At 38.5% G+C, this 17542-nt stretch overlaps 1 protein-coding gene across 2 annotated transcripts in view; it reads left to right on the forward strand.

Annotated features, from left to right (window-relative positions):
• VAV3 (vav guanine nucleotide exchange factor 3) overlaps positions 1–17542 on the forward strand; it is a 396199-nt gene that overhangs the window by 75205 nt on the left and 303452 nt on the right. For both annotated transcript variants that reach the window (XM_030824967.1, XM_030824966.1), the window contains exon 2: positions 14581–14697. In XM_030824967.1, the coding sequence (XP_030680827.1) occupies positions 14581–14697 (117 nt within the window). The remainder of the gene's footprint in view (positions 1–14580; positions 14698–17542) is intronic.

Raw genomic sequence — 17542 nt, forward strand, 5'->3', positions numbered from 1 at the left:
TATTGCCACTCTACTCTTGTAAGGCAGATGTGGTGTAGGGTTTTATTTGTTCATTTAAAATCTAACACTGTTTGAAATGTTACATGATTTTTAAACAGCCATAACAGTATATATAGCTCCTTCTGCTTAAACCAGTTTTTTTTCTGTAGGAAGATGATTGTCTTGGTTCACAACAGATGGTCCTGGTTCAAGCCCTGTTGTCTTACCACAATTATTGCTAATGTCCCTTTCTTTAAAAATCTGTTTTAGACAATAAATTATATGTTCATTCTTCATTTCTTTTCTGTCTACCTGGAGTATTCCTCATTCTTCACGCCATTACATTTCTGTGTTAAGGCTTACATGGCAACTCTGGGTGTGATAGTCATTCTCTCCTCTCAGATGTTTACTATTTTTTATCAAACATCTTTCATAAAATCTACTCAATTGTATAGTATTATACAGTAACCAAATTTTGAGGTTTTTGGGCATTGTTATATGTCCTGAAAATAGCCTGCTACATGTCAAGTGACACACACACACACACACACACACACACACATACACGCACACTACACAGGAGAACTTGGAACAAAAGACCTGGATGCAAATCCTGGCTCTGCCATCAAGAATTGTGGGCCATAAGGAGGTAATTTGCCATGGTCATTAAGAATGGGCCCAGGAGTCAGACCCACCCACTGGCGCTGGGTAGGTGAATTTAGGAAGGTTACTTACCTTCTCTAAGCCCCAGATTGTAAAATGTAGATGGGCCTATCTTTAAATTTACATAAAACTTGGAGATGATGCTAAATTCAGAGGAGTGTGCGTGCAGAGAGAATATCAATTAGGTAGAACTATAGACAGAAAATAGAATATAATTTGGTACAGAGAAGCAGTGACTGATATATATGAGAATAATTTTGTTTCAAAGTGAATCAGGGTAGGCCCGGCCCAGTGGCTCATACCTGTAATCCCAGCACTTTGGGAGGCCGAGGTGGGTGGATCACTTGAGGTCAGGAGTTCGAGACCAGCCTGGCCAACATAGTGAAACCCTGTCTCTACTAAAAATACAAAAATTAGTCAGGCATGTTGGCGGGCATCTGTCATCCCAGCTACTTGGGAGTCTGAGGCAGGAGAATCGCATGAACCTGGGAGGTGGAGGTTGCAGTGAGCCTAGATTGCGCCATTGTACTCCAGCCTGGGCAACAAGAGAGAAACTCCATCTCCAAAAAAACCAACAAAAAACGTGTCTCAGGGTAGAGAAGAAGCCTGCTGAAAGGCATTGAGAAAGAAAGTGGTATTCTCCTTTGTAGTTGGAGGGAGGACAAGGGGAGACTAGGTTGCCTAGTCTAGTGCTACGTGTTTTGCTGATCTGAGCTGCAGTTTAAACACTTGGTTCGTTGGTTATTTCTACGTAGAAATTATATAGGCCAACTTTTTCTGAAGTTGAAATCACTTGTGGGGAATGTTGCACTTTGTGTTTAGTTGCACTACAGATTACCTCTTTCAATGAAGAAGATATCACAGTATGGGGTTAATAACAGTGTTCTCTGATGTATTTTATTATGCCAATAGGCATAATAATACAAGATTATAAAGTAACCATTAATCCTTTCTTTTTACTTTATGTAGAAGAATTAACATAGTATTCTTAAGTATGATCTTAAAGATATTTTACAAAATAAGCCCCCCTCCCCCAATTTTTGGATAGAACCAAAACAGCCCAGTTGGAGGCCAGAAAAATTGTTATTTTGTAAAATTAATAATTATTTCAAGTTTAATGATGTATCTTTCATACTTGTCACAAAAATGACAAAGCAGAAAATGAACTGTAAAAATTAAAGATGTGCCAGAAAAATTATTATGTATTTAGTTTGGGTAAGGAGATCAAAGCACCTGTGAGTCATGAAACATCAGAGAGGGCCAAGTATCTGAGCATGGGATGGTGTTAGGTGTATGGATTGGGGTATCGTAGTGGTACCATTCAGAAGTGGCACTTATATACCCTGGCTTTCTGTGAACAGTAACCAAGGGTTTTGAACTGAAAATTAAGACACATGCTTTGTAAAAGAGTTTTTAAAACTTTCTGAATATGAAAGGCAATATGAGGGATGTAATTTGGATATTCAAATATGGGTATTCTGGGGACACTTATCATGGAGACAGAAAGAAAAAATAGTGGAGTTTACATTTCATAGAAGATTCATAAAAAGCCAGAATGAATGGTTGCTGATTTTATGTATTGGGCATATTTCTATCCCAAGGAATAATTCTTGTGATATTTGATACAATTGTGATACAATGATTTAAAATCAGATTACATTTATTTATGACAGTATTATTGATATTGCTGTTTTTAACAACATGCACTGGTGGGTCACTGTAGCCGAAGGAAAATACTAAATTCAGTCCATGATTGAAGCCATTAAGATCAAAGCTGACTTCCTGGAGTTTGACTGAAGTGTGGCTGCCATGCGGGTAAGAGCGCAGTCCTCATGGCTACTGCTTGCTGCCAGGTTGGATGGAGCCTCGGTGGGTAAAGGGTGCAGCCTGGGGCTTGGGTTGGCCCAGAGCCTTAGGGTTGAGAGCAAACCATGGAGAAGTTCTCTTTGACTAGTGAAAACATACTAACAAGTGTTTCATCCATTTCTAGTTTAACTTAATAACTTATATTTACTTTCTTGTTTTACTTTACAGACTTTGTTTCCTTGCTTTTGAATAGAAATACAATTGGTAGAACATTTGGTAATGTAATGCTTTTGGATGTGTTTTTGTTGTTTTTTTTTTTTAAACTTAATTTTTCTAATAGTTTTTCTTTTCCATGACAAATGCAGGTTTTTGTTTTGTTTTTATTTTGTAAATTTGAGTTTATACTAAACACTGCAGAGCAGCAGCAGATATAAAAGCATCATCTCCTGGATGGGCATGTGCTGCTGGGGAGAGCAAATGGTGAGGAATGGAGCAGTTTGATGGAAGTTTCCAGCATGGGTGGAATTGAAGGAAGAAAATACAAGTTTGTACAAACCTAAGATTCACAGGAAGAGAAAAGCTATTTTGGAAACTACCCACTATACAGAACCCATCCACTTAGATTTCTTGAAGCTTTGGGGGTAAAACCAAATAAAGGAAGTCCTCAACTTTGTTTGTTCCAACAATTTAAGTTGGTTGTAGTATGTTTTCCTGAGGAATGACGTCCTGCCAGGCGTTCCTTAGAGTGGAACACAAGTCTGGATAAGTGGCAGGTGTCTGCAGTCCAGTCCTAAGGCTGCTGTAGAACCCCTCCCCGAGAGGCTGTGTAGCATGGTGGGGAGGGGTGCCGGCAGAGGGGTCGGATTTGACCCTACACTTGTTAGCTACCATAGCTTTGGGTTATTTGTGGCATCTCAGTTTCATTATGGATAGAATGGAATAATGGCATCTTCTTCATCGGGTTATGTGTATTAACTAAGATACTCCCTGGCAAGTTCTTAGTGTCATACCTGGGACATATGTCAATACTGTAAGTTGTTTGTAGGAGGCAGGATCATGGCTGTGAGGCATTATCTTGTCCTTACAGAGAAATTAATTCTGACTTCCAGTTGAATTACTGCATTTCCTCCAAAATTTTGGCCAGGCCTTTGCATGTGCTAGTCCCCTTGCTTCTCACCATACTGTTTCTCATGACCTTTTTTTTCATCCTTGTATGTTCATTTCAGCCACTTCCTTGGAGATATGAATTTCCCTTTGTTGGATCTAAACCTAGTGTTACACTGGGATTGACATGTCCTGTTCGTGTGTTTCTCTCCTTCACAAGATTATCATCCCCTTCAGGAAAGAACCTGTAGCTCCCAGCTCCCTAGTTTGGGACAGTCTGCCATATAAGAGACAGAATATCATGGTTGTTAAAGGCATGGTTTGGGAGCCAACAGCCTGGGTTAGAACCTTGCCCCATCACTTACTGGCTATGTGGCGTAGGGCCAATTGTTTTACCTGTCTGTGCCCCAGTGGCTTTGTCTGTAAATGGGAATTGTAACAGTACTTACCTGATACAGGTAAGTATTGTTACAAGTCAAGGGCAGGTTAAATGAGGAGGAAGAGACTTAGGCTTGAAGAGGTGGGTAGGCAGGTAAATGTACCTCCTACATTTGTAGATAATTATCTTTCTGTAGGTTTGTTATGCTTGACTATTCCATGTTCTCCCAGTGATTATTTTCCAATTACTTATCAATTTACTCATGGGGAATTAAAATGTAATGTTTTTTGACTGTATTTTTCTTTTCTTTTCTTTTTTTTTTTTTAACTGTTGGTACTTTTTAAATAAATTGTGGTGAGGAGAGTTCAAATTACAGCATAACAATTCATTTAGTGAATTGATGTAGCATTAGCATTAGTTTGCCATTAGCATATCATATAGCAGTATTATCCAGGTAAGGAAAAATATGCCATCTCAAAAAAATAAAAATAAAAGAAATAAAAGCGACAGACTTATGTGTCACCGGAGACTTTTCCCTCATTTCGAATGTTGTACTCTAATGAGGAACAGCCCCAGCTCCCCCCTCCTGGGGCAAGGCAAGCATGGCGATTCTTGTTCCCTGCTTCACAGGGAGCTGTTTTCTTGGCTGGTGTGCCGTTCTGAAGCTCCTCTGCCTTGGAAGGGCAGTCCACTTCTAGCCTAGATACTCTCCATGCTTGTGTTAGCAGCTGCTACCACCACCACTGCTAGTCCAATTATTACCACTACTTCTATTCCCCTGTTATTTTTACTGCTGACATTACTATTGCTAAACCACCACTGTTTCCCCTGATACCAAAATCCTAACCTTAGTTACAGTATTCTACTACTTCTTTATCATGTATGTAAAAAGAAATGCTTATTTTCCATGCCTTAAGTAGAGAACCTTGCAAGCTTTCTTTGGAATGTAGATTGTGCCATATTTTAAAAAAAATTTATGTTTTAAAAAATTGTTTAATTTTTTTGGGCCAGGCATGATGCTTATGCTTATAATCCCAGCGCTTTGGGAGGTTAAGGTGGGAGGATCATTTGATCCCAGGAGTTCAAGGCCAGACTGGGAAACACAGTGAGACCTCATCTCTAAAAAAAAAAAAAAAAAAAAAATTTGTGAGGCATGGTGGTGCATGCCTGTAGTCCCAGCTAGTCTAGAGGCTGAGGTGGGAGGATCACTTGAGCACATGAGATCAGACTGAGGCTGTAGTGAACTGAGATTGCACCACTGCACTCCAGCCTGGGTGACAGAGCAAGAAAGACCCTGTCTCAAAATAATAATAATAATAAAAAATAATGTATTTTTAATTTTGGGGGTACATAGTAGGTGTATATATTTATGGGGTACATGAGCTATTTTGGTACAGGCATGTAGTGTGTAATAATCACATTATGGAAAATTAGGTATCTGTCCCCTCAAACATTTATCCTTTGTGATATAAACAACCCAATTGTACTCTTCTAGTTATTTTAATATGTATGGTTAAATTGTTATTGACTGTAGTCCCCCTGTTGTGCTATCAAATACTAGGTTTTGTTTTTTTTTTTTGAGACGGAGTCTCACTCTGTTGCCCAGGCTGGAGTACAGTGGCACAATCTTGGCTCACTGCAAGCTCCACCTCCCGGGTTCATGCCATTCTCCTGCCTCAGCCTCCCAAGTAGCTGGGACTACAGGCACCAGCCACCACGCCTGGCTAATTTTTTGTATTTTTAGTAGAGACGGGGTTTCACCATGTTAGCCAGGATGGTCTCGGTCTCCTGACCTTGTGATCCGCCTGCCTCGGCCTCCCAAAGTGCTGGGATTACAGGCTTGAGCCACCGCACCCAGCCAGGTCTTATTCTTTGTAACTTTTTTTTTTGTTTGTTTTTTGTAAACTGGGCCCCATCTCTGGCTTGCTTTGAGCTAGCTGTCTTCTGGCTAACAAAGCAGATGAGTGCTACTTTCTTTCACTAAAGGCAGTGACATGCACCACTTTCATTAGCAGGTTAATTAACTTAGGAAAATAGATGATTCTGGCTAACAAAGTATTTGAGTGCTACTTTCTTTCACTAAAGGCAGTGACATGCACCACTTTCATTAGCAGGTTAATTAACTTAGGAAAATAGATGATTCAGGCTAACTTTGACCTCTGCACTTCCCAGGTATTCAGTTTTTTAGTGCAAAGACTAAAAACACAAAAGGAGGAGTAAAGATGCTGCTTATTTTCCTTTTGTGTGTCCAGGGACTAATGCAGGGGTTGACAGAAAAACCTTTGAAACTGAGTTTCTAAGTCTGTTTCTGCCAAGGCAGAGGGGTGCAGTGCTTCCTCTTATAAGGACAAGAGCTGTTGAAAGCAGCAGAGGGCTTGTGTGTGTGTGTTATGGTGACTGCTGGCCAAGAGCCCCTGAAAATCAGTTGGCAGCTTCCCATTGAACACACACCAGAGGCAGGAAACACAGACTAAAAATCATGCTGAAGAACGTAATTGCGTAATAATTTAAAATCTTTATTGATATTATTTATAAATATTAACTTCTAAAAATGTTCTTAGGTAAGTTTAAAAAGACACATTGCTACATTAACATTGAAATAAGAGGATATGATGACAATTTAATGTAAAATTTTACTGAGTTCCCTGACTACTAAGGAATCGTTGCATTTAATTTTTCCTAGAGATAAACTGCATCAGGATTCATTCATCAATTTATTTGAAAACATGTATGTGCTATAAAAGCTTTGGGATACAACGACAATATAGATGTATTCCTTACTCTCAAATATTTACTATTTTATAGGGCACTAGGTGGTCAGACAGATATATTATAGTCAAGCACAGTTATTACCATAACAGGTGTGAGCCAGGTGCTGCAGAGCAAAGAGGATGCATGTGTTTTTACAATTTAGCCCTGCATTTATGAGCTTAGCCATTTCATTATAATTACATGTAACTCATGAAAGTACATTAGCATTGAATACTGTGAAAAGAAAACCTGTTAACTTTAAATGGTAAATTACTGTATTTTTGAACGAATGACTTAAAAAATTACCCATTAGAAATGAGTTGTGGCCTGGACAATAATCAAAACAGAAATATTGGCTTTTAATTTGCTGAGAATAGGGAGGTTTTGGTTTAGTGAACTGATCACAAGATTAGAGCCAAGGAACATCTCTTCTCCATTTATGTCCTCTCTGCATGTTCTTTAGGGTCGTCACTTACTGTGATGTTAGCATCAGTATGAAAATAATTTGAAGCTTCAAATTGTGCAGTCTTAAACTGATACCACATGTAGCATACTTATTTTGTAATTCAGGGGATATCTGAAGATGTGATTTCTTAGAATGAGGATGATGATGCCCCTTCTGTTGGGACCCACTGATTCACAGGGGAAAAGGACAAATAAGGTCCTCATACAAATAAAAATTCTTCTTTTATTAAATTTCTAGGAGATGTAAGATTTAGCTCACCTACTTTTAAAAGAGAGATATAGAGAAGATATGGTGAAAGGGACAGAAATAGGGAACTCCAGTAAGAGAGAAGCTTGATGTTATTATATTCCTTACATTTACTCCTTACCAGTTAAAAAAAAGGATGATCTGAGCCCTTTGGAGAGGGATACAGGAGGAGTTATGGTGAGAAGAGGACTAAGGAGAGGCTTGATAAACTCTAAGCTGAGACTCAGCTGAGAAGGAGAATTCTTCTTGTACCTTAATGTTTGTAAATCGGCTTCATGGTTATCTCTTCTGTGCCTTTCAAAACTGCCAATCATCTTATTATAATGGCCATTCATAATTTGAATTATGCCAGACCCTCAAATTCAGGGCCGATCTTTCAATAGCAAGTGTCCTGCTGAGAATTTCTTTCTTCTGAGACGCTGAGAAGTTCTTTCTTCAACACACAGGTTGGCTCTGGGTGGTCCTCGAGTTTTTATATGTGAAGACAAGAATTAACTGACTCCCTGGCCTCCTTTTCACATACTATGTCCCCCAATTTGCTAAGTTACCATTTTCAGTGAATGCCCTGCTATCCATCCAGTGCCCAAGGCAGAGAGAGGTATGGTTATAATTCTGAGGTCTTCTCTTTTCTCTCCCACTGCTTCCCCACACACAGTCAATTACCAAATATTTCTTTTCTATGTAATCTCCTAGAGTTCTTCCCATTTCTCCTTCTACTATCCTAGTCTAAATCCCATTATTTCTTGTTAAATTATATGATAATGTCCTGATTGTCCTTGTCTTGTCCTCCTATGCCACATAATCTCTCTAGTAAGAAGAAAAACATTTAATTCTATACGCTGCAAAAATGGAGTTAATATAACATAGTAGTTAAGGATATGGGCCCTGTAGCCAGAATGTCTGGATTTGAATCCTGACTCCATTACTTTGGCAAAAGCAGTTATGTAAACGTTGGTAAATCTCTAAGCCTCAGTATGTATTAAAAACAAATTAAAACTTTTCTGATTGGATTGTTGTGATGATTGAATGGCATAAACATTTAGCATAGAGCTTGACACATAGCAAGCATTTAAACATCACTACAACACCAATAATAATAAATGCAAAGCTGAGTATTCCACTTTCCTTTGGTGCTTTTTTTTTTCTTTTTGAGACAGAGTGTCACTTTGTTGCCCAGGCTGGAGTACAGTGGGGGTGATCTCAGCTCACTGCAACCTCCATTTCCCAGGTTCAAGCGATTATCATGCCTCAGCCTCCCCAGTAGCTGGGACCATAGGTGTGCGCCACCACACCCAGCTAATCTTTGTATTTTTAGCAGAGATGAGGCTTTGCCATGTTGGCCAGGCTGGTCTCGAGCTCCTGACCTCAGGTGATCTGCCCACCTTGGCCTCCTGAAATGTTGGGATTACAGATGTGAGCCACCGCGCCTGGCCTCCAGTTTTCTAATTAAGGCCTTTTAACCTCTTCACTTCTAGGATAAAGCCAAGATCTCTTTGGCATGCCATGGACATCCCAGCTCCCCTCTTCTGTTCCTTCTGTCAGTGTTCTTGTCCAGAGAAGTGTCCATCTCAACCACTTCCACTGCCCCAAGTGGTCCATGCTTTCATGCACATTCTTTGCCATTTACCTGGAGCATCCTCTCACTGCAAGTCTGGAAATTGCCTTTCTGCCTTCTAAACACCAACCACTCCTTCTCTTTGTGTAGGTGACTCCCACTCATCCTTTCTTACCTCATGTATCAGTTATTCCAGAAAGCTGTCCCTGATACCCTAGGGCTCTCAAGGATCATCTGAATGTATTCTTCACTGCACTTGCCAAACTATTGTGCAACCGTGGAATCACTCGTCTGTGTGTTCTGTCTCACTATAATAAGCCTTTGAGTATAGAGTCTGGATCGTGTTTGCTTTTCTTGTACCCAGCTCTTGGCATTTTTATTCAATTAACATTTGTTTAATATATTAATAAATCACTACCCAATTGGGGATTTGTTTTATGGAGTTTCATTATGCCTAGTGCATAAGAGGCACCTCATGAATATTTGTTAAATGAGGATGCATGGCTATTTAAACTTTTGTGTATCCTTAATTGGCAACTCTTACATGGATACACTGAATATTTAAAGAAATTTAAAGTTATTTAATTCTAAGTCCTGAAAATCTAAATTCTAACAAATTGTAAAGTTAACTTATGTAAATAAGTTAGATGATTTAGCAAAGTTGTACAATTCTTTTTTGTCAAAAATGGTATGGTTATGAAACAGTGAGCTGGATTTGCCCTTCTGACTCATAAACTGTCTCTGAAGGCAGTGTATTTGAAGCTGCTTCAGGTGATTCAGAGGTCTAGCAGATAACTTCTAATCTCAAAGAATGAATAGACTGTTGTATTGTTGTGCCAAAACACCCCATCTCTAGCCATAAAATCATACATTCATCAGTTTTCTTCAGTTATCTCAATTGTCTTTTTGTCTGAACACAGTGAGATAAGAGTTGGCTTATTATGCACTCCACAAAGAAAATTATAGAATTTTCTGAGAGGAACATTAGAGGCCAGTTTGGCCAATCCTGTGTATATTAGCCGTTCTGTTGCAAGTGATAGATTGCTTAAGCAAATGGTGGAGGTATTTGTTCTTCTCATGTAATTGGCTCTTGTATTCTAGGAGCAGTGTGGTGGTTTCCAAATACTATTTATTGTATAAATGAAAATAAGACTTACTTGGAGAAATGGCTGATTCCAGAACTACAGCAGTGAAAATGTGAGATGGGCCTGGGACAACTTGATATAAGAAAGCAATGAAACAAAGATTAATGTAATTATTAATTATGTCAAAAGGAAACATAAACCAATTTGAAGGGACTCCCAGTGGCCAAACGTGGGTCAATATGAGCATTAAAAAAATAATGATGGCAACTGATTATTACAAAAATAGAAAAAAGAAGCTTTATTTCTGTTTTTTTTTTTTTTTTTTTTACAAAAGAATACTAGCATATAAATAAGAAAAGAATGATAGAGTTAGAAAAATCACTATTTGAAAGTCTCATATAGAATAATTGAAGCAAGGATGATCAAGGAATACTAATCCCATTGTGAAAAATTATTGGGGAAATAGGACAGCCACATGGTACCACATCTTCACCCCTGGGTTACTTACTGCTATAAATGGGGGACATGTACCTTTATAGTAGAGAGATGTGGCAGTAACCATCTTAACTAAATGATTGAGTTTAGCTTCAATAATGATGGGACACCCTAACATTTTGTGTCTTCTGATGTGATGAAATATGAAGTTCACAGTATGAAGTACTTTTATCAAAACTGTTTAATTTGAATCTAGATTTAGCTTTCAGTTGACAGGAAATACAAGTGAAAGAGTAATAGGTTTAATGATACCATGAAGAAACAACCAAACAAATGCAGAGTTTGGGACATTTTGTAAGACAACCAGCCTGGACTCTTCAAAAAGTCAATGTCATTAAAGAAGAATAAAGGCAAAAGGATTTTTAGATTAAAAGATACTGAAAAGATAAAACCGCCAAATGCAGTGGGTAAAACATGACTGGATCCTAGACTGGGGAAAAAATAGTACTAAAAGTGGGCAATTGAGGAAATTTGAATATGGAATGGATATTGGATAATATGAAATTATTGTTAATTTTCTTAGATACAATGGTATTGTTGATCTGTAGGAAAAATGTCCTTATTCCTAGGAGTTGCATGTAGAGTCAGAGTATTTAGGAGTCAATTGTTATCTGTAATTCATTTTCAAATAGCTCAACAAAATAAATTTTATAAATATATAAAGAGTATAGATGCAAAAGCATATATGGCACTATGCTGCAATTGTTGCGTGTAGATGGAACGTTCATTGTATTCTTTCAACTTTTGTTCTGAAATTCAAAAAAATTAAATAAACTGGAAAAAAATCAGTTTGGTAAAAGCGAAGCAAAAGGCCTGGAGCGGACTGCTGGCAGGCTGGCAGGCTCACTTCCTCTATTCCTCAGCTCTGTTCCTATATGTGCACAGAGCCACACGCTTGCAAGCCTAGTGAATAACACTAGGCTCACACTAGACCCAGTACTAATTTAGTCAAATTTTAGAGCAGTGGGAAAATCTCCCGATAAATTTAATAGAGAAGCTTGAGGAAGAGCTTTGTGTTGTTCATTTTTAACATTTCCAGTGTGTGTAATGTTGTAGGAATTCAAAAACTGTTAACTGAAAAATACATAAATAAAGAGGTGACCAAATTTGAGGATTGCCTGGAAAAGTGAGAGTATGTAAGTGACTTTCAAATTCAGTAAATATTTGTGGAATTTAGTAGATCTGAACTAGTTAAGGGACAAGTAAGTTTAAGATGAATTCCAGAAGTAGGGGGAAGGCCTCTTTTTAAATCTTCTGTGCATGCAATATTTCATATTGTTTTAACTTTTAGTAATAATACTTGCTTTTCTGAATTAGTTATCAAAGCACTTTAGTGGAAGTCTTCTGCAGCTTTCCCTACAGGTGGGGAAAGTTTGAGTTTGGTGGGAAATCTTCAGAGGGTGGTGTGTGCAATTATGCTTTGTTCCTTGGTGAGCTATGAGTCAGGCACTTAATTATGTAAACGATATTGCAAGAGAGCAGTTGCATAATCCCCAAGAGAGTAATTATTATCTGTCTTGGTAGAATGCAAGGCTTTTAATCTGTAAATAAGCAATTCTATGTGGAAGAGCTACATGCAGAGTGATTCTGTGTCTTAAAGGTCTCTTATGAATTTTTTAAAGTGAAAGCAGTAACTGCATGTGCTGATTAGCTGCTGCCTTTGTGTTTCAAAGGGTTTATGATGCTTCCCATGTGGTTTTATTCCCTCCTGAAATATTTAAGCCTCTGAGAATGATTCTTGTGTCTAAGTTAAGCCTATGAATAATCCGAATATTTCAAATGTATTAATAGATGAAGTAAAAAAGATATGCTTTCTGCAAATTAAAAAAAAAACCAAGATAAAACAATGAATGAAGACATTGGCAACCCTTTTAAAAAAGCAAAGGCCGGGCGCGGTGGCTCACGCTTGTAATCCCAGCACTTTGGGAGGCCGAGGCGGGTGGATCACAAGGTCAGGAGATTGAGACCACAGTGAAACCCCGTCTCTACTAAAAATACAAAAAATTAGCCGGGCGTGGTGGCGGGCGCCTGTAGTCCCAGCTACTTGGAGAGGCTGAGGCAGGAGAATGGCGTGAACCCGGGAGGCGGAGCTTGCAGTGAGCCGAGATTGCGCCACTGCACTCCAGCCTGGGCGACAGAGCGAGACTCCGTCTCAGAAAAAAAAAAAAAAAAATGCAAAGATACAATAATTAGCTAATACGTTGCTCACTTTTTGATGGTTAGTAGGTTTTTTTCCATTTTTTTAAACTTTATTTTGGTATAACTTACATACAACAAAGTGCATTTATTTAAAGTTTTCACATGTGTATTTTTAAAAAAATATGTGCCACTGCAGTTAGGGTATGTGTGTATTTTGCTTAGGTTGATCTGAGTCTTTTAGACACTGAAAGCAAATTTTAACTTTGCTTTTTTTGAGTAGTCAATAGCGTCTGCCTTCCCTCCTGTCTCCCTGTTATAGTGTGGATGAGCTGACCATGCTCTTCTCTAACGTCAGCTGCTGCACTTAAACACTTGATCTCTCCCCACTTCACCTAATCAGGACTACATTTGGGGAACTGTCCCTCTCTCCTTTGTGACCAACTTTCCCCTCTCTGTCAAGTTATTCCCATCAAAACAGAAACATGTCTCGACATCTGCCGTTTCTTAAAACTCTTGACCATTTCTCTGTTCTCCTCTGCAGCAAAACTCAGGAGTCTATATTCTGTCTTCACATCCTGTTCTCTCTTTGTCTCTGAAACCAACTCCAAGAAGCCTTTCGCCCCACTCCTCCATATAGAGCCTACTTTTGTCAAGGTACCCGTGAGGTTCACACTGCCGGAATCCATGGGCAGTGTTGACCAATCCATTGGTCTAAATCCTATTTGGCCATCTGCAGCATCTGATATAGTTTTCCACTCCCTTCATCTAGAAACACTTCCTTTACTTGGCTTCAGGAAAACTCTATCTCCTGGTTTTCCTACTTCCTCACTGGTCACTCTTACTAAGACTCCTTTGTGAGCTCCTCCTCTTTTCCTGATCCTTTAAAGTTTCCTGGCTCAGGTACTCTCCTCTTCTTTGCTCTCTTCCAAAGTCATTTCAGCCAGTGTCATGGTTAACAGTCCTCTGTACACTATTACTCTGTACACATATTACTGTCTGAAGTACACACCTATCCCCTGGACTCCACACTTATTGGATGACTAATAGGCCTCTCAGATTTAACACAGTCAAAAAGTGACCACACTCTGGTCTTCCCACAGTTGTCTCTCACCTGGGTTATTGCAAGAGCCTTCTGTCTGGTTTTTTCTGCCTCCACCCTAGTTCCAGCCCCTTTCACTCTATATTCAGCACAACAGGCCAAAAAGACCTTTTTAAACCATCAGATTATGTCCTCCTTTTGGCCAAGGCCTTCAATGACCTCCTATATCAGTCAGAGTAAAAACTGTCCAATAAAGATCTTCATCATCTGACCCCACTAGCTTTCCATCTCTCCTCCTTTTCCCCCCATTACTCACTCTGCCTTGCTGCATTGACCCCTTTCTCAGACATGCTTAGAGGGCTTTATGTCAGGGCCTTGGTATGGGACACTTCTTTAGGCTGGGCTGTTGTGTGCTACAGTTCTCCATGGCTTGCTCCTTTTGCACCTCAGATCTCTGCTCCACCATCCTCTTCTCTGTGAGACCTTCTCTAACCATCCTGTTTAAGTTCCCCCACCCAGCCCCACCAACTCTCCTGATCCCTCCTCCAGGCTTTATTTTTCTCTATTGCACTTACCACCATATGAAAGTAAAAATACTTGCTTATTTGTGTTTGTTGCTTTGTCTGTTTTGTCTGTCTTTTCATATTAGAATGTAAGTTTCATGAGGGTAGAAATTGCTTTGGTCACAGCTGTATCACCTGTGCCTAAGAGAGACTGCAGGCCCGGTCAGTACTGCTGAATCAGTAATTGAAAAGTAACCTCAAAGGCTGCTTGATGCTTTCTTGTCATTTTTAGAGCAGTCTGAGTGTTACAGAGGATGGATAGCATTCAGAATAATTAACTATATGCTAACTGCTCTTTTCCATTCTTCAGTTTCTCTGTTTGAAGAACATAAGGACATTTCTCACGGCCTGTTGTGAGACATTTGGAATGAGGAAAAGTGAACTTTTTGAGGCATTTGACCTGTTTGATGTGCGTGACTTTGGAAAGGTAATTATACTTCATTTTTAATATTACTTTTTAACTGGAAAGCATTTAAGCAAATTGTTTCAAATCTTGAAGTAGGGCATGTGACTTAAGTGGTTTATGTATCTGCATTATATAGTTAAATTTCACATGTAGATGGCTTAGCAAAAACAAACAAACAAACAAAAACAACCAAAAGGAAACCCCACACATACAACACCACCACCAAAAAATTAGCATCAACTTTCCAAATGAGATTAGAATTATTTTGTAATTAAAATAGTATACAGGGAGGGAATCTTTTCTCCAGAGATAATTTTTTTCTGCTGGTCACCTCAGAGGATAGGGTTACTATTATCTGCCCTTTAGGTTGATCACTGGGCACTCAGGCCTGAGGACCAGTATTCTTTTCCTCTAGTCTTCTCTATATCTGAAAGCTGCTAATTTTTGGAAGTTGAGAATGTTCTGTTGTCCTTTTCTCTATTTTGACAATTGGTTAGGTGACTCAGAGAAGACATGAATCACAAGTGTTCGAGATTGTTGAATAATTTCTGTTGCTTGAATTTCAGCAGATATTTGTTGGGTTTCGAGGACATTTTTCACATGGAAATTGTTTTAATATTTACTGTTATTATCTGTATGCACACTAAACACACATGTATAATAAGTGAAACAAATCATCCTTTCAAAAATTATGGTCATTTATTATGAAGTGAGTGGACATAAACCTCTCACAAGTAACTAGCCATGAAAGAGTCAGGTAATTAAGGTGACAGGACTTTAGCTTATGCTGATGTAATTGCATTATGAAAATAAGCAAATAAGGAGGAAAAATTAATGCTATTGAGAAGTTTGTCCTTATTCTTGTAGTTCAGGTGCTAGTGTCTTCTCAAAAGGCTGTTTGAGAGTATACATTGTTTTAACTCTGAGATGTAATATTTTCATTAGAAAATAACCAATGGATTGCTCTTTGCTAAACAGAATAAACTTGAGACAGAAATATAGGAAATTTGATGCTGAAATACAGCGCATATGGAGAAGCCACTCTGCCTGGGGAGGGGGAAGGCCCTGGTTCTCTCTCCGGTATTAACCCATGGTCATTTTGTGATCTAGAAGGCACCCACCTTCTCGAGCATCAGGCTGCCTGCTAGCTTGGAAAGCTGTACAAAAGAAAGCAGGGATAAGAATGTGGTTTCTAAGATTCCTTTAATCTCTGGAAAGCTGTGATTTAACTGTCTTGAGGTCCAAAAAGTGATGGAGGATAAAAGATGATAATTTGTACAACAAACTGAAAGCCAAGCCCCTAGTAAGGAAATGGGAGCACATTTGTCTGTGGCCATGAATCACAGGTGAGGTGGACACTTCTGTAAGCTGTTGGCCCTGAAAAATACCAGAGATATTTCTGGTTTTATTTTTCTTTTATCCTTCCGCCTATTCCTCCTGCACCTTTAAAAAAATCTTCCTTGATTTTTTTTATTTTCACCCTCTCTTTTGGGGAAACGAAAAATGAAAATGAATTGGGGAAATGAAAAATGAAAAAGTCTTGACTTTTTAAAGCTCATTAAGGAACTATTTAGTTTTCATTTAAATTTGCAAGAAATGGTGTTGATAAATGTTGGAAAAATATATAAATACTTTAAAATGCATGGTGTTGTTCTACCGGAATGAGATTGCATGCTAGATTGATTCGACAACGGAAGCCTTGTAGGAGAGTTGATACTATAAAAAATTGAATGTGAAAGCATAAACTGTATGCTTCTCAAGGATAAATGTATTTTTGACTGCTTAAATATTTTAGCGATGGTAGATCTGAAACAGAATTAAACATGAGATTGTGGTTTAGAACTTGAACCTACATTATAGTCACTTACATTTTGCTACTGCCAAGATTGGAGTAGCTATCTCTTTAGAACTGTATGATCTAAAGAAAACACTTAAAGAATTTGTGACATCACTTCATAATTTACCAGTACTAATAGTATTAAGCATTATATACTCTAAGTAAAAACTGCCAATACCACCACTAATTGAACACTTAAAATATGCAGTCTTTTCAGTCTTCACATATAATTTTTAAAATTGTGACAACGTTAGGAGGTAGGTACTACATTTTTCTCTTCATTGTACAGATGAGAAAATCTGCATCCCAAATCACATATCTATTAGAGATTGAAGCAGCAGTTTGAACTCAGGTCTAGCTGATTCTCCACTACTGTACCATAGTGCAAACATTCACATAGCACATAACATGTACTTTGCATATATTGAGGGAATCAGCACATCAATCCCAGCATGTGGGTACTATTATTTTTCCCATTTATAGGTCCTAGCTTGTGGGTAATGGATGAATTAATGAAATAATTCTTGTAGTTTTAAATTGAAAAAATGTGAATAGAGTGTTAATTCAGCAACAAAATAATTTCTGATGTTGTGGATGTATACATTTTAACAGGATGTGGATAGGTTGTTTTCCTCCATTCCTTAGGATTTAATTAAATGTTCTGTATCTATGTGTGCTCTCCTGTCTGCCTCATTTCCTACATTGGTGAATCTGGAATTCATGTGTATTTGGCATCTTTTTGCCGAAGAATGTATTAATTGTGAGAGCAGCACCTAGTGTTTTTATAGCCTTTGAAGTTTTCAGAGTGCTTAATATTACTGACTTCATTTGATTGTCATAATACTCTTGTGAAGACATTCTTCAGATGAGGAAGCTAAGACATGGGGAGGTGCTTGGATAGTGATTCTAGGGTCTCCTTGCTTGGGAAGAGGAAGAAGATCTGGAGGTCAGGCCTCTGGCTTCTCAGTCTTGTTTTTCTTGTCCACTGTCTGTGTATTGGGTCTCACTGCCCTGTGGATGGTCAGGGAA

The sequence above is a fragment of the Nomascus leucogenys genome, chromosome 12, assembly GCF_006542625.1.
Source record: "Nomascus leucogenys isolate Asia chromosome 12, Asia_NLE_v1, whole genome shotgun sequence".
Lineage (NCBI taxonomy): Eukaryota > Metazoa > Chordata > Mammalia > Primates > Hylobatidae > Nomascus > Nomascus leucogenys.